This window comes from Phalacrocorax carbo, chromosome 6, assembly GCF_963921805.1.
Source record: "Phalacrocorax carbo chromosome 6, bPhaCar2.1, whole genome shotgun sequence".
In the NCBI taxonomy this organism is placed as follows: Eukaryota; Metazoa; Chordata; class Aves; order Suliformes; family Phalacrocoracidae; genus Phalacrocorax; species Phalacrocorax carbo.
Window position 1 is genome coordinate 16097605 of NC_087518.1, and position 26533 is coordinate 16124137.

The 26533-nt window shown below is 34.9% G+C and overlaps 2 protein-coding genes across 3 annotated transcripts in view; one reads left to right on the forward strand and one right to left on the reverse strand.

Moving 5' to 3' along the window:
- The window catches only part of CACNA2D3 (calcium voltage-gated channel auxiliary subunit alpha2delta 3), a 491034-nt gene that overhangs the window by 79734 nt on the left and 384767 nt on the right, over positions 1 to 26533 (reverse strand). For both annotated transcript variants that reach the window (XR_010373325.1, XM_064453883.1), the window contains exons 21-27: positions 24782 to 24849; positions 22908 to 22953; positions 22657 to 22754; positions 21776 to 21869; positions 20040 to 20135; positions 18533 to 18654; positions 17866 to 17946 (exon numbers count right to left, since the gene is read on the reverse strand). Coding sequence is in view for 1 of the 2 variants with exons in the window: in XM_064453883.1 (XP_064309953.1) it covers positions 17866 to 17946; positions 18533 to 18654; positions 20040 to 20135; positions 21776 to 21869; positions 22657 to 22754; positions 22908 to 22953; positions 24782 to 24849 (605 nt within the window). In the remaining variant the exon portion in view is untranslated. The remainder of the gene's footprint in view (positions 1 to 17865; positions 17947 to 18532; positions 18655 to 20039; positions 20136 to 21775; positions 21870 to 22656; positions 22755 to 22907; positions 22954 to 24781; positions 24850 to 26533) is intronic.
- Positions 736 to 5251, forward strand: LRTM1 (leucine rich repeats and transmembrane domains 1). Its single transcript, XM_064455786.1, has 4 exons — positions 736 to 742; positions 1353 to 1621; positions 1694 to 1949; positions 4818 to 5251. The coding sequence occupies exons 1-4, from the start codon at positions 736 to 738 to the stop codon at positions 5249 to 5251; spliced, it is 966 nt and encodes a 321-aa protein (XP_064311856.1).

Consider the following 26533-nt stretch of genomic DNA (forward strand, 5'->3'; position numbering starts at 1 on the left):
TCAGTTTCTGAAGCAAACTGTTGCAGAACAATGTAATGAACTGAAAATATTACTTACCTCACTTGCAAGAATGCTGAATTCTTTCAAGTGAATTCTTTGAATTCTACAATGTAGAATTCAGTATTGCAGAATATTATGTATATTTTTAATAGAAATACAATTTCTTTTTTGAGTGAAAATTAATGAGTATCTTGAGATAAACAGTAACCTCAAAATAAAACTTACATTTATGTATTTGTTATATTCAATGTTATAATTATACACTGTTATTCCTTTAATATTGTGTTTCCTGTTACTAATTAATATTGATCTCTGGAAGTCAATTTCCTTTAATTTCCAAGGGTTTCAAGTAGTAACTAAAATGCTTTTCATTTTGAAATAGTAAATAGTAAAAATTATTTGAGGCATCTCAAAAAAAATGTTACAAAATATTTATCATTCTGACTTTCTTTAGCCAAAGAAAATCTAATTATTCAACATCATCTGACAATTTTTTTTATTATTTCATGCTGTGCATATCAACATAGCTTTAAGTGGCACCTTGTTGTCAAAATAAGAACATTAGCAAGGTATGAAAAGTAAAAACTATTATATTTTCTGTTAAAACTAGCCTGAACCATCAGGGAACAGAAGATACTTATAAATACTAAATATTACTAAGTACTCCCATCAAGTCATTTATCTTTTTAACAGCTTCTTGACAAATGTTTTCTGATTGTGTAGAAACCTGTGTCTATGGGAGGTACAGCTGGCATTCAGATAAGGCAGTTAAAGCAATAAATATAAACGTAAATATTTTAAAGAACAAACTTACAGAATCTGGATTGCTGAAAAAGTACTGTTAACTGTTTTTCTAGCAATATCTTTGAAGCTTGTTGTTCTTTTGACAGCACATTAGCTTAATTCTTTTTAGGTAGTACAATTAATAAAAACACAGAAAAATAAAAGTTCTACTTGCAATTCTTCTGACTCATGATGGCTCAAAGTTGTTACTACCACAGAAAGAGAAACATTCCAATTTAATAATTTCAGGAACTCTGTCACATTCCCTTCAAACATCACTGTGCTGATGATGGGAAACCCTCCTGAAAACCATTGGTACTTAAGATAAAGCCATAGGAAGTACTTCATTTTAAGACCATGGAAGCACTAACTTCATTCTGCATTATAAGAGTACTTCAATACTATCTGTAATCTACTAATGTATTGTAAAATAAATGAACTCTCATTATGCTATCTACATTAATGTTTATTACGGAGCTGTATATCCTTTGCCCACATTAATGACTTGTATATTGTCAAAAGAGAAACATTTTAAACTAATTTTAAGTCGTCTTTCACTTACAATACAGGTAACTGGCTTTTAGTTTTGAGTATCATCTTGTTGACATATGCAGCTCATGGGTGTCCTGACAAATGCCTATGCCATACAGCATCAAAGACTGCAGACTGCAAGAATAGAGGATTTACTGAAATTCCTGCCCGTTTACCTGCTGAAATTCAGATACTACAGTTGCAGAATAACCATATTTGGAGAATCAACCAAAATGCATTCACTGGAACACCATTGCTCAAAATCTTAGACTTGTCTAATAATTCTCTCTCAAGTTTGGCACCTGGTGCTTTCCAAAAATTACAGTATCTACAGGTTCTAAACCTAACCAGAAATGTGATTCATTACATAGAAAACAAGACTTTCAGTTTCCTCCCACACCTAAAAGAACTGGACTTGTCATCCAACAGCATTGTACGTTTGCCTGAGACTTTTGGAAACAGCACAGGGAATATAACATTGCTGTCTGTTAAGCATAACAAACTTCAGAAAATGGAACGAGTTCTGCTGGAGTCACTTCCAAACCTGAAAGTGGTCCTTTTCAAAGATAATCCCTGGCAATGCAATTGTAATGTCTTTGGCCTGAAACTGTGGCTGGAGAGCTTTTTATACAGAGGTAAGGAATTCTTCTCTTTACATACAATGCACATGAGAACTCTTAAACAGCATCTAATTGATCTTCATTACTATGGCTTAACAATTTGCCCCACACCTTAGATCATCCCCTCAAATAAGCACACGAAAATAAATTCTTATGCATAGGTCAGAATATAGATGCTTTCATAAATACAGGTGGCAAACTAGAATCATAGAGGAACTTCATATTAGCACAAAAAGAGAGAGAGATATACACAGACTATGATATAGTATGTACAGATACATTCTGGAAATACATAAGTGTAGTGTCTGTATGCATATATATCCATATATATATATCTAGATATATGACAAGTATACTTGAGCACATACACTTACTTTAATTCTACCAATATATTTTGCTAGAAACCAACCTAATGTTTAAAAGGTTTTTACCTGATGCATGAGGGTAAACATCAAGACAGATTTCAATACTGATTTAACTTTAGAGAATTCAGAATTCTAAGTCCTCTATAAGTTATCACTTAGAAGCTCTTTAATATTTTAAGATTACTTTACCTAAAAGCACATGTTACACCTTGGACAAGTTTACTCTTGTCTAGTATTGCTGCCTCATTTGTTGTTATCCAGAAGAGGTATTACATTCATTGACAATTTCCTGACAGAAATGTGTAATACCATCACATGGGGAAAAGTGAATTTCATAAATAGAATTAACCTCATAATTTGGTCATGCCTGCTTTTAAATATATTTATGGGATATGCTGTGGAAAAGAGAATATGATTTCATTCTAAAGGAATTAAGTATTAAACTAATTTCTTTCTCCCAGGAGGTACGTACAGTCTCTGAGAATTCAGAACAGCAGGGCAAATTTGATATTCTCTAAATCAGGCTTTGATGCCTGCATGTGATCAAACTACTGATTATCTATCTATATATGGAAGTGACATGGAGCATGTTGCAACACAGCATATGTGACGATGGCCCATGTGGCCTGTGATTGAATGGACTGCCATTTTCACACATCAGAACTCTACAGGCAAGCAGGAAAACTGTACTGGCTATGCAGGGACACAACTGATACAGGAGTGAGGTAAAGCCACTGCCAGAAGCAACCTTTTAGAAAATACAAAAGACTAAACTCCTTTCAGGGTTAGTCTTAATATTTTGGATTGGTAAAATATCACATTAGCATAGGGCTTTAGTTGTATTGTGCTGGAACCATTCCCTACAACAAATTTCAGCAGTGGTTCTGACTTCTCTGTGCAGAAGAATGTAATGATCCAAGATAACCATATCAGATTAACTTTAATTACTCTGCCAGTGGCATAAATATTATAATTTATTTCAAAACCCAATGTTGTTTAGAAATTCAGTGATGCCCTTCCATCTTTCTGAACATTGCACGGATTACTTAAATTAAGTGATATGGAACTTAAAAATTCATTTTAGTAACAAGTTTTAAAGGAAGCCCAAATACTATGTTCTTTTCTATGTTTATATTTCCCTGAAATTACTCATGTGACTCACATGAAGTAAAATTAGTTACATTGCACATTAATCTTTCCCATTACTTGTATTGTATACTTTTGATAAAATAGTACTGTGGCTCTACGGGTATTTCTTGCAAGTCCTAACAAAACATTGCTAGAGATGGAACATCATCTGGTTTTTAAAAGTATTGACTGTCAATGCTTCAGTTCAGGTGGGACTCGTGTCTTCTATTCTAAGCACACATATTTAGTTACTTAAAACCACAGAAGGATCACAGTTGCAGGATTTGGAGTTTTGTCTATAGCCGCATTTAAACTAACACATTGGAGATGTCTGGAATCACACTTTGGGTTTGGCTATTAAAGACCAAGAGACAAGCTGCTATGCTCATATCTCTCTTGCAATATCCTCAACATTTGTGGAGTAGTCTCCCGATGTCAGTTTGGATCCATCTGTATTCGCTACTTTCTCAGACAACGTCTTTTCAGGATGAAAATTTCAATGCCTGGCTTTAGCTGAAAGGTGGATAATTTTGGATAAAGAGGAAGAAAATTCAGCTGATTTGATTAGTTAATTTTTAAAAATACGTAAACATTGTTTCTGGCCTTGTTGACTCCTTGACACACTACTCCCCCAACGTTGTGGTGTATGGACTAATTAGAAACCTGAAGGCTATGCTCAGTGTGTGTTCCTCTAGATGCTGAGGAACAACTGCAGCATTTACCAAGACTGAGGCTTCCTACTTCACTTCCTGTTATACTGAAAACATCCTCTGGGCGAGAGCAGAAGCTGGCTCTAAGCAATCATGAAATTTACCATTTGAGCAGGGTAACAGATTGATCTCCTTCAAATCTCTGTATATTTTCTTACCATGAGCCTTGCTTCAAAAAATTACTCATGTATACATAGAACTTACTGAACTTTATTTGCCTTGTTACAGTTAGCATATGATGTCAAGACAATGACTATTTCATGGAACATTTCAATCAAGTGGAAAATATTTACTAAGTATATTGTTTCCATTTCTCTTTATAAAAAGAAGTAATTGTACGAATTTGAATTAATTTGTTGTTAACAATACCTCTGCTTTCATCTATGACTTAGTTCTTACTTTTATACCACTGTTGTTTTGCATGCTTTTACATCCATAAAATCACAGGTAACTTAATTCCTGATTGCTTCTTGCAAATACTCCTTTATATGAGTTTTAAAGTAGTATTCTCGCTATTGGTCTAACTGGAAAAAGATCTTAAAGATATAGCTATAAATCTTTAAAAGTATAAAGTCAAAGTTGATGATAAATTTACTTCAGGTTTCCGTTAATTTTACATTAAGATAATTCAGAAACCACCAAATCTTAGGACCATAAATCTGTTTTGTTTTTTTATCCAGGAGGAATAAGTGATGGCATTATCTGTTCAACGCCAGGGATTCGGAAGGGAAAGGACCTCCTCAAAGTTCCCTATGAGCTGTTTGGGGCATGCCCTCTAACAACAGCTCACGTTCATCTGGCTAGCATTCACCACCATAGCTTTGAGCACAGAAGTTCTCTGAAGCATGCTCATCACAACGAACATGAGGAAAACAGCCATTCAAACTGTGAACCCAAACCAAAGCCAAGGCCTGTTAGTTTGCGCCATGCAATTGCCACTGTAGTGATAACTGGAGTTGTCTGTGGAATTGTGTGTCTAATGATGTTGGCAGCTGCTGTTTATGGTTGTGCCTATGCTGCAATTACTGCTAAGTATCACAGAGATCATTTGGCCCCGGTCAGACAGCATGGGACTCCTGAGGAAAAAGAGCCATTTGATGGTTCCTTGGCTTGAGTTACTTCTGTCTTTGGTTTCTTGAAAATAAAGCCCTTACTTCAGTTAAAAAGCCTGGAATCTAAATAGGATTGATTTAATGGTAAATACTGCTTTTTTTTTTTTCTTTTTCACATTTTTAATGTAAAAATATATATTCTTTGGAATATATATTAAGACTTTATGTAGAGGAAAATAAGTTTATTTATATTTTGTGTATGTATATTCTGAAGCCACTATTTAAGGCTGAGTGTTTGAGATAATGAAATCTTGATCTAGCCACTTTAAAGTATTCCATTCTGTATTACTAGCTCTTGATGTAATATTAGTACAAAATATGAGTTATGGTGCAGTTACAGTCAGTAGCCGACATGAGTGAGCTTTCTGCAAAGCAAAATACAAAATACCTACAAATGACTGACTGTATTTTAAGATCCTAGAATACCTGGTATGTATCCAGAAATACAATTCACAATCAGTGTTAGAACTGACCAGTCTCTACACTGCCACTGATAACTTAAACATGTGTAAAAACATTTCCAAATAAAATTTTCCACCTTCCAATCTGCCCTAGAAGACAACAATTAAACATCCCATCCATCAGCTACCTTAGAAAAAAGCAAGTACCTTGTTAACTATCACATATCATTTTTAAATTACTGAGTAGGGAAGAAAGAAGAGAGCTGAGAAAATGCTGTAGAAAGAAGAAATGCTCCACTGTTTCAGATACAAGCACTGAAATGAGCACATATAGGATATATGAAGAGACACTACCCAATATCCTGCTGGCATACATGCTTGCTACAGACATTTCTGAAGCTTCTTATTCCCCAATCTACACACAAGTGTTCCATTTTGCAAGTATCATGACTGCAGATGCAGCTCCCATCACAGTGCTGCCCTTCAGTACGGAGGATAATATAGTTGCATGTTTACACGTTCTCTCTCACAGAGAGAGCATTCAGCTGAATTCATTCAAGGGTCCACCCTAACTTTCTGCAGCGAAGTCTTGCCGTCAGAGGAAATTAGAGCCAAAACCATTTGAGTAATATAAGTTTAGAACAGAAAGAATATTTTGAATTTACAGAAGTATTTTTTAAATAACTCTTAGAAATTATTTTAAGGCAACCAACAGGGATCAGCAACTCCATCTACATTTTCAAGACTAGATAAAATACACCTAGGCTATTTGTGACAGATGTCTAATGTGTTTTCTAAATCTCTCGTGACAGGGTTAAAGACCAGTCTAGGTAGCTAATAAGGAAATCAACTATGCTTATAGTCAAAGAGCTTTTCTTAGCATCTATCCTAAACCTTTGGTGAAAATCTTGCCAGTTTATTCCATTGGGCAGCAGATTTGAGGACAATGGCTGAGTAAGTGTCTGCAATAAGGGCAAAAGGAAGCTGTGTCGTGGCATTCAGAGACCTCCACTCTCCTTCCAACGAATGGATTCCAAGATCAAGTTCTGTAGCTATTCTAATAACAGCCTCAAGTGAGTAATGGGCTATATGGCAGGAGTCGTGTAACCCTTGCTCTTACCTACTTAGTAATAATTGTAACCTAAATATTAAAGCTCATTCCTGCATCTGCAGTTACTTTCATGTCCAGAGAAAATTAAGCATCTCAGTCTTATTCTAAATCAAGCAGACATTGAAAACCATCAATTTCTGTCTGCCCCCCTCCTTTTTATTTTTTAAACTGTTAGTACTTCATATTATTATTAGGCTCTCTTCATTATTCTCTGTCCTGAACTAAAGAAACCAAGCTGTTTCAAATTTTCCTGTAAGGCCACATTCTCCAAACTTTTTTTTCCTGCATTCCCTGGAACCTTTTCAGTTCTACATTTTCTTTAAAATGTGGTACCCCAGATTGGGCACATTACTTCAGCTGAGACATCATCAGCACAGAAATTTTAGAATATTTATATTCAGGCTCTTTAAATCTGATCTCTTGATGATGTATCTCAGAGGCAAGTTTGCTTTTTTCATTTAAATATTCGGTAAAGCTTAATGAATAATCTTTTTTCAGAACTAAATCATTTGAGTGTGTAGATCTACATTTTCTATTCTTTTATCCATTTATTGCAATAACATTTTACAATGCAAAACATAGTTTTTCAGATAGAGGAGAGTGAACTAACTCAGGAGAGGATCTTATTGCCAATGGACCAAAATATTAGTTCAGAGCCATGCCAAATCGGTGCTTTTCTATGGTGACAACCTAAAATAAGCACACTTGCACTCAAACTTCAGATCATAAGATGAAAGCTAGTAGACCTCTGACCTTCAGAGAGATTTCACCCACACTGTTTCTAATAGGCTCAGGTACAGTGATGCAGCTTCCATCACAAATAAGTTCACACTTCTGGTATCTTTAAGCAAAGGGAAAACAAGAACTGACTCGACCTTCCATGTCAGGAATCACCAGGACATCTTCCTCGTACTTAGAAAACAGTTCTACCTATGAAAACTTTTCAGGCTTTCCTTACTGCAAAATGTTTTTTAAAAAAAGAAAAAAAAAAAAAAGGAGAGAGAAAGAGTGTGGAAAAAGGTGAGGAAGAGGCAATGAATGGCACAACAACATTTAAAGAAACTCTTTCCAAGTCACATTTAAGAGGCTTTGGGGATTTTCATGCACACATAAGGCTGTAAATTGATATGGAGTTCTGCTGGAAAGTAAAGTATTTCATATTTCCATTAGTTCACTCTGCTATGGGAGTAGAGCAAGCCAATACATGCAAAATCTGATTTATACTTTCTAACTTGCTGTTTTCTAAAGAAAGGAAAAAAAATCCCAACAAATATCCTGGAGAAAATATTCATTTATGGTTTATAAGACTATATATAATATTTACAAATATTTTCAATTAACACATTCCAGTTATTTATGACGATAAGCTAATAGCAGATATTCAACAGAGAAAAGTATTGATTCCACTGCTTAAATTAATAAGTGCAAAATTATTTATTTTTCTGTGGAGGGAACAGAATATTTGACTACTGAAAAATAGAGATAAAAGGCACAATTTATTGTCCATAACAATTATTGACTACAAGTAGAAGACTGGATCTAGGGATTCCCCACAGAACTGCCCTTAATTTGGAAAGCTTAGCAATGGACATCTGCTGCTGAAATAAGTTGTCTGCACAGATTTATTTTTCAGATAAAGGTTCCTGAGAAAGCTTTGTTGTTTTTCCAGCAATCTCGTGAGAGGTATTATAGTGAGTGCAGTATTTTTTTCCTAATCTCTGTGAAAAACACTTTCCCCTCCCAAAGTGAACAAAATATCAGGACACATTACTCTACATGATATTTGCAAAGACAAAGAAAGTACACACATTATTGTATTCCTGTCTTTCACATAGAGGCTCACGATGTTCCTTTGTTTTCAGAAAAAGAGGCTTTCTAAAATTTCATTTCAGAACAGAGATTAAAAACTATGATATGCCAGTGTTCTTTACAGAAAATGTCCTTAGTATCTATATTGAAAGAAACAAACCTTAAACTTAAACATACTTGCTTGCATATGTCTTTCCATCCAGAGCTTGCAAAAAGTCAATCAAAATTCAACTTCATCATTCCCTAGTAATACAATGTCCAAATGAAATCAGGATCCCTCTTCTTGAATATCAAAGGAGAGCATTTAGTGGCATTATATATAACTTATCTATTGTTAACAACATTACCAAAAAAATACCAACTGTTGCCTACTAATAAGCATCTATTTTTGCTGGCCGAAAGGCAAAGATGCACAGGCTTTAGTTAAGCATCCAGAATATGCCTACTTTTACAACTTTCATCTTTGAACTTGGCTGAAAGTGGCATAGTAATAATTATCATAAGAGAGTCTTGGTACTTCCTAGGTTTGTATTTCCTGAAATGCGACTATGCTCCCCAGATGAGACAGGCAACAACACCAATCATCTGGATGTGGCAGTAAGCCACAACGGGAGAAAAAGTAGATATTAGAAACCTCTAATAAACAAACCAGCAACTACCTACTTCATAACTATCTCCAGTGGAAGCTGTGGTTGCTCTCTCTTACTGATTACACAGGGATCCCCCAATATTTTAAGGCTATGTACAGTGTATGTTGAGATTTTTGCTTAAGGCTGCCATCCTTATTTCAAGACACAATAAACACATGAGACAACACTTAATATTTGAAAATATAGTCCACTGGGGGGAAAATAAATAAGTTAATCCACAGTACTTAAACTGGTATTAATATATTCAAATACTACATAATTGCAGCTTCATACTTGCATATTATCCGAAGTTTTCAAAAGGACCTGACAGCTTGTCTGCTGCCTTGTTCTGCAATCAGGGATTTATTTTGCTAGCAGCAGAATTATTTAGCAAAATGCCACTAGAATCTGATTGCTATTAGATCACAAAGATCTTCCTCCTACCCAACTTACATAGTACTAAAACCCAACTGAATAAAAAAATCCCAACAGCAAAGCCAAAGTACAGAAGCAAAGAACAGAATGCTCTATGCAATTTAATATAGATGTTACTATTATACATGTTGGGATACCTTACTAATTCTTCTGTCAGAGTGCCAGATTCTCTGAGAACAAGTGGTGAGGATAGCCCAAGAATTAGGTAAATAGGGGTTAAATTCTCAAGCCAACCCTAGCCATCTTAAAGCCCTGTTATTCAATTATTCCACACACTAATTCTCTATGGTAAAATGAATTGAGAACAAATACAAATGAATACAAATGTGTGAATGGATGTGAATACACCATTTAACGTCAATTCCCTGTTCAGTCAATGGAGAGGGGCAGGATTTTACAACATGCTCTGAAGCATTCTGTAGAGGAGCTTTCTCCTCTCCACACATTACCTACAAACCATGTTTCCCAAGTCATGGCTCCTAACCTAAGTCTGTGAGTTGTTTAATGTTAGACTGTACAAATACACATTTCAATTTTCCTGAAACTGAAAACATTAGTCCATATACTAATATTAGATTTATGAATACAAATATAATATTCAAAATTAACAAGAAACTCTGGAAAAACATAAACTAGTGGTTTGCCACCAAAGCATGAAAAGCATTTTAGAGGGATTTACTAAATGCTGCTGCTGAATATAATCTTCTGTGCCTTATAATGTGGAGTAAAGATTTAGTAAATCACTGTCTTGCCTGACAAGGAAAACATCTATTTTAGAATGCTTCAGAAATTTGATTGGTGTGTCATTATGATGACATATTCATTTTCCCTTAGGCCTTCATACTAAAATGCAATTTTATAGATAGTATCATAAATTTTAAGGACTGCATATAACAGTGACATTAGCCTGAATATTTTTAAAAACACAGTAATTCGAAAGCAATACATGCGAGAAAAAGAAGGGGGGGGAAGTATAAGCAGTACAGAGCAGTTGTATTTATGTGCTATTGTAACAATAGCAGATTTAACCATTTGTGAAACATTTACAATATCTGCCACTGCTAGAAATTTCAGTAGTTCAAAACTACTTTTGATTAAAATATTGGGAGTCACTTTTTCAAAGCATGTTCTGGAATCTTGTTTAAAGAGAGATGTGCATGCAAATTCCATTTGAATTCACACAAAAAACTCCAAATGGAGTATTGAGGTCACGTATATATGATTATAAACACATTAAAAAAAATAAAAAGGGGGATGAAGAAAAAAAATTTTGTGTTGTAAAGGCATTTATTTTCAGATACAATGTGCATATTTTCCTCCATGAAATTGTAATGAATCTTCCTTACTTTGAGCCTTGGTCACCAGAAGCCTCAGTTGATGGAAAACTGGTATATTCACAAATTTTCCTTTCAAATTGCTGTAGAGGCTGATTAAAACAGGAAGATTGAAAAACCAACACGTGACCAGCCCCAATAAGACAGATTTGTATTTTAAAAGGAGTATGAGATTTTGGATCTTTCCTGTTTTCAAGGCACAGTTTGAAATATCTCAAACAGCAGGATCATCAGGGTCATTTTCCTCTGGCCAAAATAGAGGCATTCAGAATTGCATGTTGTTTTAGCTTATGGATGGGCAACAAAAAAGAGAACCTAAATCTTCAAACTGTGCCGTTCAAAGTACCTGAGGGTTTTTAGCATCTTGACTAGGAATATTTAACATGGAATAACTAAATTTATTATTATACTAATATTTGTTCTTAAAATGATATAAAAAGGAAAACAATGAAGGTGATGGATGAGGACACTGATAAGAAATCTCTCTCTAACCAGGGTTTGGAAAAAAAAACCCTTGAACTTGTATCTGGGCTGGTTATAAAAATATAGGAGCAGCTTTGAAAAATTAAATACTGGAAAGGGAAAAGATTCTGCCTTCACTTGGGACAATTTGCTTGCCAGTATAATTTATTTGCCAGTATAAAAAATAATATTCCTTGTTTGCATAACAAGGATTTTTGGTAAAAGCATTTAAAATCAAACTGTCAGTGAATAGAAGAGGGTTAGGCTGCCTTTTCTTCAGCTTCAGTAACACCTCCTACATCTGACTACAAAGGCCTGCTTATCATTTTAAATATATAATTTAGTGTATATTTAAATATAAATAATATATACATAAAATAACACAGGCATGATCTACAGTTTTCGCAGAAGTCAATAGTACTATTTTAAAAGTGGTTTCTTTTATTCTGCTAAGCCATAGGAACATGTTTCTTTCCAAGAAATCTCTTATGTAATAAATTATTTCTATTAGTCTCACAGCATTACTGTGTGGCAAAGAACAGGGAGAAACCTAACACTTCTCATGCACTTGTGTTATGGCACCATCTACTATGGAATTAAATGCACCTGCCATTCATTTAAGGACAGACTCCCTGGAACCTTCTGTGTCACATACCTATATAAAGACAAGACATTGTATAAAGATATGAAACATAGGTGGTAGAAAGAATCTCCCATTTCCCTTTCACAGCTTTTACTGCTTGGCAGCAGAAAATGATGGTTGTGAGAAAAATTTGGCCATCCTTAATCATTCTGAAATCAACAGTAAATCTATTCTTTTGAAAGGACTACATATAAAGTATAACTATTATTCAACATGTTCATGAATTGCAGAATCTGACCCTTACAGGTCTAGTAATCTCACAAGAGCTATAGACTTTTTGGTAACCTTCACCACAGAAGATTCTGAGAGTGGCTGATCTTCAGGCCTTCTGTATGAGGAATTCTTAATACAGAGATGAAAAACAAAAACACCAATCAAGAAGCTTGGAATTGTAAGGAAAAACAGGGTTCCTCCTGCACTGATTTTTCTGTTCTGTCCAAACAGGAATTACTGCAATCATTCTTTTTCTTTAGCTTCAGCAGAAAAGAATGAGTCAGGGTAGATACACAGAGCTATGGCAACATTTGAATGCACATCCCAGTCAATCACTCTTCTTTGACAGAAGATGACTGTAAAGATGCCCATACATAAGAATAACATGGATTTCTTTTTGTTCCATAATTACAAAAAAATAAGAGAATTCTTCAGATTACTGGACTACTTTCATTTCTCTCTAATTTAGCTACACTGAGCTTCCATTAGTCTACTATTCCTGTTAAGCTGACGTAGAGCAATGAGTGCTTGCTTCTTTTCAGAAACTACTCATCTGACTGTACTGGTAAATCTAAAAGTTTAAAAGTAGGTTTAAAAACATAAAATGTTTTTAAAACAAATTAAAATATTACTTGATTTTAACTGAGAGACCACAGAAAAGCATGTGGGGTGCAGGGAGGACTCGTTTAGTGTTCTTTACGTCCTAATTTCAACTTTGATAAATAAGAAGTCCAATACAAGACTGATCATATATAAAATATTTTGGTAGAAAATAAATATTAAATCAATTTAGATATTCCTTCCTTGTACTTTGGTACAATAAAAACAAAATTTCTTTGGTGTTCTACATTTTTATCGGTATGTGGCAATGGTAATAAAAAACCACCTGTTTTTCCTATCTAGTTATTATATCTAGCTTAAACCATTTTCTACTGCAACCTTTCCATCATGGAAAGAAAATGCCGATGACATTCAATTTAGGTTTCAGAGCAGTACCATCTTTTTATACACTTATTTTTCAAATCTATGTACTTATGTCCTTTGCAACTGACAGCATAGCTGTTTGTTACAATCAAAAGACTGGGACACTTAGTAATCTTATTAATATTTAAGATGATTCATGCTCACATGGTATCATACTGCTGCTCTATGACCTGGAATACTAGAAATGCAGGCACATTTCGTGGCCTTTCTGTGACGAATTTGCATACCTCTTTGCAACATGGATCTGGTTTCAGAATCAATCATAGAATCATTAAGGTTGGAAAAGACCTCTAAGATCATCAAGTCCAACTGCCTTTCCAAGAAAGAGAAAACTTTTTTTTTTTTTTATTGTAAGGGTGGTGAAACCCTGGAAGAGGTTTCCCAAAGAGGGTGCAGCCACTCAGTCTGTGGAGACATTCAAGACCTGACTAGACACAGCACTGGGTAACCTGCTCTAGCTCAAGATTCTGCTCAAGATCTAGTCTACTGGGATTGGACAGATTATCTCAAAAGGTTAATTCCAACTTCAACCATTCATGTATATAACTAGTCTGCACAAAAATAAACACAAAAGAATTAAGGAAAACTTGTACTTGATTTCTGAATTTTTTAGCAGCCTTGTATTAAACAAAAATGGACTATTTCTCTTCATCATCTTCAAACTCTAAATTATAAGTGATTATGAGACTAAAGACTGTGTCTGTGTATGAATTAATCCTTCATTCTTCTGACTAGTTGTCCAGAGCTTTTTACTAAACACTGCTACAGACTTTTTCAATGAGCTTGAAAATCCAGGTTCTGATTGTTCTATGAAGAAAAGTTAAGAGATCTTGGCAATTTTCATCAGACATTTTCTTCAGTGTTCTTTAATAAATTTTTACTTTAAGAAGATTATGTCAGTTCTGTTATTTTTAATTAAACATCCCAAGGGGCTAATTTTCATGTTTTCTGTGAACAGTGACAGCCTCTTTCAACACGAAGGGCTTTTAAGGTCCTATATTGTACTGTAGCTTTTGAGCTAAAATGCATATATAGGGAAAAACATATATGAAGGTTCATGTCCTCTCTCAACTCTCTCAAAATCTCAAGAGAGAAACATTTTTCATTTTTTAGAGCCTGCTTTACTCCATTGTGACTTTTGTTTGCTTGCTTCTGTCCCTGTCTCTTGTCCAGTACTGTCTAGGTGAGCAGTATCTTTTAAACAAAATCACAATGATGAAACCATCACCTTGCCCCAAAAAATAGGAAATAAAAACATGCGGATAACATACAAACCCTATGCTGCACTTATCCAGATGACCATATATTCACTACCTGGAAGTAGAGATTCAAATAAAAGACCCGAAATGAGTTCACTCATCATGCAATGTCAAAGAATACAAGACTATAATGCTGAATTCTATCAGCAGTTAGCATGAAATATACTGCCTTTGACATGATCATCGGAAGAAATAATTCAGTCTTAATTTGCCTTATTTTTAATAGCTAGATTACTACCTAAATTCAGATATCCTGTATTGACTGGCTTCATCTTAGTCACCGAAAGAAATACTGATCTTACATGAATCTCATGGAATTTCAAGACTAGGGTGATTCTACAACTTTTCAATCATGTTGAGAAGAAGAAAAACTAAAATCCCACCAATTTTTATTCTCTTTCACATTGTAATATGGACAGCTTGAAGAAACTTAACATTTTAATGTAAACTTGATATAGGACACATGGTCATAGAGAACACAAAGACAAAGCAATTTTGAGCATAAATGTGTTTAAATCTAAAAAACCCCCTGCATTCAGTACTATTGCCCCTTTCTGTCCTGCAAATAAATTGAACTCTCTATAAACAGTAACAAATGCAACACTACTACACTTATATACTACACTTATATATTAAAGACTGATCTCCTTCCTCCACACTTTCTATAGAAATTTCAAGTCATTTAAATAAAAAAAAAAAATCACAATCTCAATTGAAAGAGGCAGGAGGGATTTTAAAAACAAATTACATGCTTTTTGCTAATAAGAAAATACATTCTGACAGTGAACTGGTACAGTACAGATGGTGAAAGAGCAGCAGTGACACTCAAGTTCTCTGTAGTAACAGTCTGGACACTCATTGATTTTAGGATTTTCTGTCTATATTAAAAAGTTGATTCTTCCCTACTTGCAACAAGCCTTACTGTAGATCTGTTATAACTGATGTTTTTCTACAAAAACAGGATTAAAAAACATTACAAAACAGAATTTAAAAATATTACAGAAATATAGAAGAGTGCAGATTTTGTAGTAAGAGTTGGTTTTGTTCCTTTTTTTCCCCACTGTAGGTAAGTCTAAACCAGGCTTCCATTTTATAATAATGTTCTAGCTTCTCTCTGCCAGTTTTAAACTCCTGTAGCAATCTTTAATAAGCAACATTCTGGCACAGTTTTATTTTCAGTCAAATCCTTCTAGAGAACAGTGATTTTACATGAAACATGTATCCCATCCTGTTGCTTTCTGTAATCTGCTCAGACCAAACAGGGATGAGGAATACTTACTTCACACAAATTAAAATGAGATGTTTTGGCCAAATTTGAACTTCGATGTAGATATTTGAAAATGTTACCCATAATCCTGATTTAGTCTCCCAAATCTGGCTAAGAAAAACTTCAAACTTCTCCCATTTACCACCGCTCCCATTTCTGCCTCCAAATCCATTTTGCTTAAAACAGAATATTGTCAATCTGATAAAAAAAAGAAAACCTAAAAATTGAACTGAGTGATAATTTCAAGGAAAATGGTTTGTACAGAATGGTTTGTACACCCCCCCCCCCCCCCCCCCCCCCCCGGGGAAAAAAAACCCAAACAAACCCAAAACAACCAACAACCTGAATGCATACAACTGTACAAGAGGGAAGGGAAAATTATTCAAAGAAATTCTTTAAAAAATGCTTCATAGTGGGAAAAAATAATATAGCACACAGTTTCTAAAGTTTACAGAAATGAAAGTAAAAAATCACTGATGTGCTTCAGAATGTAAATACACTGCTTATATATTTCATGGCATTATACATTTACAGGTATCATGAAAATCTTTTACATACTTTGGTATTAAAAAGCTTTTAAGACCCTTACTTTATTTTAGATAGAAAGTATGAGACCCAAGTAATTCTGAATGTTCAATATTAAGCATAATTATTGGGGAAATAAAAACAACATCTGCCTCTCTCTTTTATTATTACTACACACACACAAAAAAAACCACCAAACAAAAACAAAACCCAAAGCTTGTTGACACAGTATAAGAGTGGATTATGTATGATACCTCCATGAAGTCAACCCTAAATTACAAACACTAGTGAGGAAAGAATAAATTTTAGGATGCTTATTGACCATACACATTTTATAGATGATGGTAAACTTCACGATGAGCCTTTTGCTAACTCTAAGTGACGGAGCATTCTAGAAATAACATGTCAACATTCTTCACTGTAGAGGGAAAACAATTACGTCTTCAGCAATTTGCAGATATTGACATTAGTTTATAAATGCTTTTTAATGGTATGACAGGAGCATGAAGGCACAATTAGAATTTCCTGTTATTTTATGGAAGAGTTCACTAGGTTGTGAGGAATGTATTCACGCAAGCTGGAATCAGAAGGGTGCTTTCCTATTGACCTTATAAAAACTGTTACCACCAGTGGAGATATTCTGTGTTTGAGGAAACAGATTAAGAGATTTCCTAATTATCTGGCACCTTCTTGTTCCTTCAGGATTATATTCACTATATCTTACTGCATTTAAAATCATATTTTAAATATGAGAAAAACAGAATGGGTCTTGCATTGTGTGGTAGGTACCTAATTTTCCCTATGATAAAAAAGCTTGGTTTCTGGCATGACAAACCATAAGACTTCTCTAAAGCAATTCCTTCTTTAAAGTCAGTAACCATTGGGAACTAGAGAAAACTGTTCAGAAAAGCATCTGAACTTGAGTGAGGAACGTCCAACAAATTTAATTACTCTCATTTTTAAATTTGTATGTTTTATCTCAATCTGTAGTTGTCAGACTTCACCTTTTAGTCTTTAGATACTGTTATACTCTTGGCTGATAGAGTGTAGAGCTTTGTTATTCGATTTACATGCTCTGATCAACTCACAACTCTGATAATCTAGACAAAATTACTTTGTATCCTTTTTTATAGCACAGGATTTTCAAACCAGAAGACTGGGTGGAACCTTTATGCATCAGATAGTCCTTTCTTATATTTCCTTTTCCTTAACGTAATATATTCTTATTTATGATGATGTTGATATAGAATTGTGTCTATAAAAATGCTTCACTGATAATGGTTATTTCCATTAAGTCAAACTCCATAGCTCACAGGGAACTTAGTCAGTTAATAAAGCATCAAGTTCTTAGGAAGAGGAGGCATTAGGTGTTCTTTACACTGTAATTCAATTATGTCTTATAGGCACAACTGGATCTTTCCCCCATCTCTTCCTAAAATATTATATTCCTACATTAAGGTCCTGCTAACCAAAAAAAAGAAAGTGAGGAACTCATAAACTGCTTTTAAAAATTGAATAAAACAAAAAACCTACAACAATTTTACCTGCAACAACTGGAGATTTTCTGTCATCCAGAAGTTGAATAGCAGTACTGGCTGTCACGACATTGCTTTTGTTTGCTGTTTCTGCAAACAAAACAAAAGGGTGTATTAGGAAAAAAAAATAAATTTAAATAACTTCTTGCAGAATGAGGAAATTGAGCTTTTTTCCTCCTTGGTTTAAAAGAACAGTCCATGTGTATTTAGTGCTCAGAAAATAAGACAGCTGACATCATGTTCTATGTACGCACAGAGCATACAGGCACTGCCATTTCAAAATTTCCCAGCATCCCAACAACAACCTTTAAACACTGAAATAAGTAATCAGTTTTTGCCTTCTCTGCTAGAAGTGGCATCAAAGGTGACAACTGGTAGGCATTCTCATTAATGTGGACATTTTGCTCTGCTGGACTTGTCTTGCTTATAATACTAGGCTGTAAGTTCAACCTGTGCAAATATTAAATTAAAACTGTTACACCACATCTTGGGGTATCACTTGGAGTCCTGTAAAAGATACACCTGGTCAAAGGACCAGTAAATTAGCTGCTGATTTCAATGCATATTTTTGATTAACATTTGAGATTAGCTACAGCACCCACTCCGTACTGACATATTTGGAATCCTTTCAGCATCATATATGGCTCAGGATTTAGAGAATGACAAAATTATAGACCTGTACTAAATGGGATTGAATAGACAAAGCTCCCAGGTATTTGCTCAGCAGCTCTTCTGTACCAGAGTGGAAAATGGTCAGCATTAAAAATGTTCTCCTTATCTTCAGCTGTCAGGAAATCTCTTGAGAAAGAAGAGAGAAAGAAAATACTTGTTGTTTGTTGCATGGCACACAGTAGTTTCTAGCTTTGAAAGACAAGAAAAAACAAAATGCAATCTTTTGGGAATGAAAATGTTTTTGGACAATTTTGCTAATACCATTTGTTCAACAAAAGGGTTAACTTTAGGCCCTAATAATTATTTGTGACACACTTGCAATTGCTTTTGTTGTGAAGGATACAAAAAGTACTAAAAAAATAATAGTCCCTCGAAGTACCACTAAAAACATTCGTACTTATGTGTACAAATAAAAATGTTTAGTCTAAAAAGCCCTTTTCTCTCAGCATAATGCAAGAATGATGAACTGTATGAAGTGGAACAGGCACTGAAGGTTCGGTAGTTTGGTGCCACTGGCACTCACTCTTAAGTAACGAAAAAAAGTAATTTAACAGCCTGCTTTCTAAATAACATGTAAGGGGTGGTAGTGGACGACTACATATTTTATTCTTCAATAATCTCAGGGAATGTTGACAGAGGAAAATTTCTGTCAGTTAAAAGAGCAAATATGGTCTCCATGTTATTGTTCTAGTTTGCTGTCTGACAGTAACAAATTGCAGTGCTACTGATCTCACCTGTCAGGCTACTCACACTACAACAATATTTTGTGGTCAGATAAACACCATATAATTTTATATTCAATAAACCTAGTTTATCATAAACATCAAGTGCAGGTTTCTGTTACATGCATAATACATATAGATTTGCCTGATACTATCGAACTGCTGCCTGAAAAAGTAATTAATTATGGGACCTTATTTTATAGCTCTCTATTTTAAGAAACTTGTACCTCCATTAGATTACATCTTCTCGAAGCAAAATAGGAAACTATTGAATGATGAGATCTCCTGATTACTCTGTCACCCAGTCCACTTCTGTCACCTCGCTTTATTTCAACACCAAAAAATCTTCCACAACAATGATGCAAAAGCTCTGAAAAAGCCTACAGGTATTTGGTTTTAGATGGGATAGTAAAAAAAAAACCAGAAACCCAAACCAAAACAAACAACCCAAACCCCAAACATCATCTGCAGAGGTAGCATATTCATAATTCTGCTCTGAAGAATAAAGATGTAAGGCTAACTCCAAGGGAGTGGAGGGAAAAGTAAGTGTGTGGGGGGTAAAGTAAATGTAAAGGGTAAAGCCCAGTAAGGTGTAAAATAGCTCATTGTTCCAAATGTTCTAGTAGTAGAAACAATCTAATGGATCCTATACAGACTTTCTAACTTGTTCTATGTATTTCAGTGCGTCAGCATAAAACCCTGGAAGGAACAGTAGATGGACTTCCTAAAAACAAAAATTTCTTTTTTTTCTTTTCTTATATGGCTGCCAAGCACAGCTTTGTTACTTACTGATTAGTAAGCTGTTCTGGACCCACAAACAGGTTGATACGAGATAGTCCAGTCCGTGTTCCAAGGAAGGCAACTTCCACTCCCTTGTCAGAGTTTCTGAAATAGAGCAGAACACAAGCAAAGATAATGTTTCCAGACAGTAAACAGATGAAGCTGTAGTACTGGTCACAGAAAGTACAAGTATACACATTTTTGAGAAAGATTATTTTAAATACAGTTCCCTCATTTACTTATTAAACTATGTTTTTTAAGTTAAAGTTACGTGGGTTTTGGAAAACATACAATGTAGGAAACCTAGTTAGACCAGGAGTCACTAAAAAGTGAAAGACAGTAAATTTAGTAGGATTTGGGAGGGGGGATTATATGGAAGCCATAGAATAAAAAGTTATGGCGTAGCTATATACCAACTATTTAATAACTGCTGGCACCCAGTGATTCAAGATGGGCAGGAATTCCAGATGTTTCTCCCAGACCATTCAACACTTCTCCAGTACATCTATGTTTCAAGTCATAGGTGTGACTGTTGCTCAAGCTAGACTTAAAACAACTAGCTCAGTCAAACATAGCTGCCATCAGGGTAGGCTTTAGCCTCTACACCTTTGGAAAAAAATGTGGCGGGTAGCTCAGGCTGAACTGTGTTGCTGCACTGTTATCAATACCAAGGTAGCTACTTTAAAAGTACTCTTATATGGCTACAAGTTCTTCAGTCATATTACCACAAAATCAAGGACCACAGTCTCAGCCATCTTGCCGACTCATACCTCATTCTTCAATAAACGGCCTGTCTCATTAGTGTAAATCAGAATATGAAAGGAGATCAAAAGTCTCCTGCTAGCATCTCTCCACAGCTGTCTTCCTCGTGTTTACTGTATCTAACAGTATCTAACATCTCATTGTGTAGGCAGATTCCAAGAAACCTTATGCCTCTATATAAATTCATCAATGTCTACAGTATATTAGCATGCAACAATTTCTTATCTTTATCTTCTAAGGGCGGACTGGATAATCCTTAGTTTGATGAATCAGATCTCATCACATTGATTTTACTCAATCAGTATGAGTATGTGCTTTACAGCAATATATTTTTTCATTCAACTTTTTAAAAATGGTTCAAATATGGCAAAATCTAATCAGGATAATCTCCAGAATCTCCATCAACCACACTATTTAATGCAAACTGCTAATCTTGAAATCTGTTTTCTCTGATATATGTAACATCTCATTACTTAACACCTTAGTACATCATAACATAAATGAATTAAGACATATAAGCTCTAATATCCTGATTATCTATGCCAGGAACCTCAAACCCAGTTAGTTCTGGAAAACAAACAAAACGAAACCAAACAACAAAACAAAAACAAACAAAAAAAGGATTACAGAAATTATTTATTTTACCAGTGCAAGTTTTTCTGTATATAATTTGCTCTGAGAAAAATTGCCAATTCCACTAACAATTTTGGTAAACTTTGCATTCAATTTCTCAAGTACTCTAAACCATTTTTTAGTAATACTCAGAACTGTAAGTTGTAGTTAACACACAATTTCATTAGTTAGACTGTGGAAATTAGGTAACCTTACAACTAATCATCATGCTGTACACTGCAACATAAACACTTAACCCAAAATATTTTCATGCATATCAGGATTTGTTAGGTATTCCACCAGTTCACCAACATAACTATTAAAAATTCACCCATGAATGACACATAATGACTAACACAAAGCTTGCTTACTCTGATTTATTTAATGCTAGACTGGTCCAATAAGCTTCAATTGGTGCACTCACAACTGCATCAAACAGAACTTCCTGGATCAGTTCTTTATCACCTATTACAATATATTAAAATCAATAAACATGTGTGCATACAGAGAGAATTATTTTTAGATTACTAAATTTTTTTTTACATTCAAACTTTTTGCACTAATAAGGATTTATTATGTAATAGTACACAGTATTTTACCACAATGCAGTTTTTCATATATCATTTCATTGCACTAAAAACAATTTTAGATTAAAAACAAACAAAAAAATGATCCTCCATTTCATGTAACACATTAATGTACATATTATCTAATGCTTGCATTTGCACTTAACAGAAGTTTAAAACAATTATGTCTACTAACAGTCACAAAAGCTCTACTTTTCTGCAAATAGACAAAATATGTACTTATCCATCTGAACTTTTTTTATTCTGCTTTGCAGTTTAGAAATGCTAATTGCATACACGTTCACCCTTAATACTTATGAAATATCTGGCATATTCTTACAGAAGTGCGATCCAAGGATTGATTCAGACCAATCCTGTTTAACTTATAAAACCAGATGGAGCAATAATGTTGCAGAGTATAGTAACACCGTCTGAACAGGAACTTGAATGTTTGGTTCAGGGATGTTGTTTACCATAACAGTCAGAAATCTGTAAAATCAACATCTTTATCGATACCCTGAAAAAAGCTCAAACGTAAATGAAATTCCAAAGTGACATCAGCCAAGCAATCCAATCTCAATTTATCACTGGTTAAACTAAGCAGCTTTGCATTTTGTAGAAGGTTCAGTACAACCATTTTCAGCTGGGGTGAAGTCTACTACATGCATATTTAAGAAAATACTTGCATTGGAGCAATGGCTCTTTTCCTGTGAGGTAGCGTTTAATTGCTTCTAACTGAGTCATTTGACGGTGTTCAGGATGTAAGTCAGTGTTGCAATAGGACCTGTGAACACATGGTCAAAATATTAAAACGTTAATATGTATAAGCATGATCTCTCTTTATCTTTGAACATAAAGAAATGGGATCAGCAAGCACAAACAATATGAAACAAAGAAGGATAACAGACACCTATTTCATGCTTTGTTTAAGGCTTACCATTCATCTGCTAAAGATACATCAGGGTGTTCTAAATCATGTAAACCTGTAACAGGAATAATAATGGGTTATTTAGGGAGCAGTCTGGATAACAGATGGTTATTTACATACACTCCATAACATAAACCCTTCCTTCTTGGAAAGTGCATTATTACCAGTGTAATAAATCACAGTAAACTATGATCAAATACACTTTAGGGTCTAACAAACTAGCAAAAGCCAACTAAATCAGATCTAAAACTGAAAAGGTAAGAAAAACTTCTTTGTGTTGATCTGTTTAACTCATACAAATTACTCAGATGATGTATTTGAAGTTTAGAAGAAAACCTGAGCAAAGAGAAATACACAATGGTGAAAGACTCCTATTTGTACTCCCTTGTTCTATTTGGCTAGTAAAGTTCTTTATGCTAAAATACATACGTCTCATTTCACAAGAACTGCTCTCTTTCTCTTAATAAAAAAGAAAAATATTTTAAAAGAACAATTCCCTCAAAACATAAGCACACAGCCCGCGAACACAAACAGCAATTTATGGGATCTTTCAGAATAGGTTTCTTGTACTAACAGGTCACGCAAATGCTTGTAAATAGGAACTACATCATTAGTTATATAGCACAATAAAAATGTACTTTGGCAATTTTAAAAACTCTTAAAACACTTATCAATAGACAATAAGCAAACAGGATTCAGAAGGCCAGGTCTGGGTTTAAACCCTCTGAGTACGTAATAAACAGTGACAGAGCTACAGCCATTAGGGAAAGCAGGGAAGTCAAAACTAGAACTATAATTACAGTCCCTGGGGAGGACAGTGAGGTGTCAGTGACAGCGAATCAGTGACAGTAAGAGTGGGAGAAAAGGAGCAGCTTATTATGGCTGTGTTTACATTTCTGGTGATGCATCCGGAAGGAAATATCAGACAGACTGGCTGAGGTGTATGGCTGGATTCAAGAAAATAGGTGCGAGGTAAGTTGGGAACAGTTTGGAGAGTAAGCAGCTCCAAGTCTCCTGCTGTGCTCTTTTTCTACCTAGACATTTATTTGCTGGGCAAGTGACTCAAACTTTAAAGCATTTCTGCTTACATCTCTCCTGGGTACAGGAATGTATTCATGTCCCAAAATACAGCTGAGGAACAAAGACCTGAAGAAATAAACTTTCTTGTTTGACATCACTGACAAAACAAGAAGCGGAATTGGAAATTGAGACTGAAGCATAAAATCAGAAAACATTCCTTTATTGAAATGTTTCTTGCTCAGCAACTGCTAAAACTTCCCAACCCTCTCTTCACTCTTCTGAAATGCCTCTGCTCTTCCCTTGTCTTCAGGAACCTTTGTTTCTGCTATTGTTGCCAAACAACTTTACCACTCACCGTTGACTCCTCCACTTATTTTAACTGTGGACTTACCAAAACGTAAAACCATAAAGAGAAAACCAGTTCTTTCCCTGGTTACTTCTACAGTTATTATAAAAATGTAAAATGTAAATCCCTGTAGACAATGCCCATAGTAGTTATAGCTCTGAAAGATTTCATATTGTATAGTTTGTGTACACTGAATAGCCATTACAGTGCTCTCAGTGGTCACTTGATTCAGAAAACAGCACAAATAATTAACATTGTACCCTGAGTGATTCTCTGGAACATTGAGAGAGGAGGACGGAAGATGATCCCCATCTAAAGAAGATTCACAAACAGTCTGACTATGCTTAATATAAATGAGGGAAAAAAATCCCATTAAGATCTTAAAAAAAAAAAAAAAGAAAAAGAAAAAACCCTTCTAATTCCCTTATGGAATCTGCAGACAAACACACAAGCTTTAGGTCTACCAAATCAATAATAAAACTACTGTGTAAGCAACATGAGAAGGTAGCTATCTTACCTTCTTCTACAGTTACATTCCCTCTGAAGAAATATTTTCCATGTCCTCTAGAGAGAGCCACACCTAAACTGTGCAAAGAAATAAAGCAGACCTTGAAATCTGTGAGACAAACAATAACAAACATTCAGGGCTAGTGTACTATGATTAACTTTAAAACTGTTTCCAAACCCTCACTGATCATATTTATTGTTCAACTAGCTGCTTCAATGCTGTTCCAGTTCTGATGTGCCTGCAACAATCGGCTGTATTTATGTGTGCTTAGAGGTGCAGTAAACCATTATTCTCTGGCAAACTAATAAATAAACCCCTCCAAGCTCACTGCTGTTCACCCAGCATGAGATTTCTTCAGCTGAGCCTTGAACATGCCCATGGCCTTACAATGAAGGAGACAATTTTTTATAAATCAGACTAAGCTGTTGAGAAACAACATAAGCATGGGAATCAATGGAGCTACTGAGGGGAAAAGAATTTCATATGTGACAACAGCATCATGACTCCTCTTTGACTAATTTTTCTTGGACTAATGACTCATATTTTTAGCTAGTTTTTGCACTGACCTCAGCTTCATAAACTCTCAACAGTTATGTACCCAGTTTTGGTTTGGTTTTTAGTCTACCATTTGAACTATTCACGTTTAATGAACTGGCTGGGGGATCCCATGCCTCTTCTTATTGAACACATACATAGAATACCTTCTGGCATTCATTGATTCGTTCAAGGGGATTATATCTGGCTAGGGACCTGCCAGTAATCACTAAGACTGAAAATGCATGGTTTGATACTTTAAGTACACATAGAGGCACCAACTCCAAGAGCACACATGCTGCTATCAACAGCTCAATCTGGAAATGGGCTGAACAGTAAACATCTTTGACACTACAGTGTATATTTCAATAAATGTTGCCCCTGCTTTCTTCCTGAATCTATACTCCTACCCATCAAAACTAGATACAGACCATGCTGAAAATGGCAGGACAGTTTTCTTACTGTATTTCTATCCGAAGAGTCAGAACTTGCACTGCATGCATATATGTAGCCCCATATCTGTTTACTAAATAGGGTTAGAAAGACAGTGCCACAGGGAAAAAAAAAACTACACAACCCCAAACAAACCAAGCCACCCCATTCCACAAAAAAAAAAACCACCCACAAAATTAAAAAACTTTCAGTTGAATATTGCAACTATCAGCCTCCTGCTTAAGGTACACTTAGTATACTTTTATTAATGCAGTATTTCTAATTTAAATATGAGCATTTAAAAAGTGATTTCCTGTCTTTCTTTTCTTTATTTTTTTCCTTCTAAGATGTATGCCAAAATAACATGGCTGACTTACACAGTTTTAGTTATACAAATACACCGAAGGTAGTTCAGAGAAACAAAATATCCAAACCTCAAATTGGAAGTGAAATACCATCTCATTTTACGTTACATTTTTGTTGTGGAAAAAAAATCAAGATGGGGCTCAATATGTAGTTACTTAAAAGGATTATAGTATTTATAGCTCTCCAAGTACTTGCGAAAGCTTTTCGTTCAATGTAAATCTCAGCTGAATATTTTTTTAATGAAATGTAAGCCATGGCAAACACTCTGAATTTGCCTGTGTGAGCTTGCACAAACTTTCCATCCCTGGAAAAGCTGAAAGGAATGCTGGTAGGCTCCTTTTCCTTGCCATTTTCAGCATTGTCCAGGGATATTTCATTGTCAACTTTTGCTGATGAGCTTTTAATGAGTTCACAAGCTCTGTACAAACG

Excerpts from the sequence above, each read along its gene's own strand:
- LRTM1 (XM_064455786.1), top strand. Across the intron at positions 1,622-1,693 it reads TCTCAAGTTTGGCACCTGGT|ACTTTCAGTTTCCTCCCACA; the intron begins GCTTTCCAAAAA and ends ATAGAAAACAAG. Across the intron at positions 1,950-4,817 it reads GGAGAGCTTTTTATACAGAG|GAGGAATAAGTGATGGCATT; the intron begins GTAAGGAATTCT and ends TTTTTTATCCAG.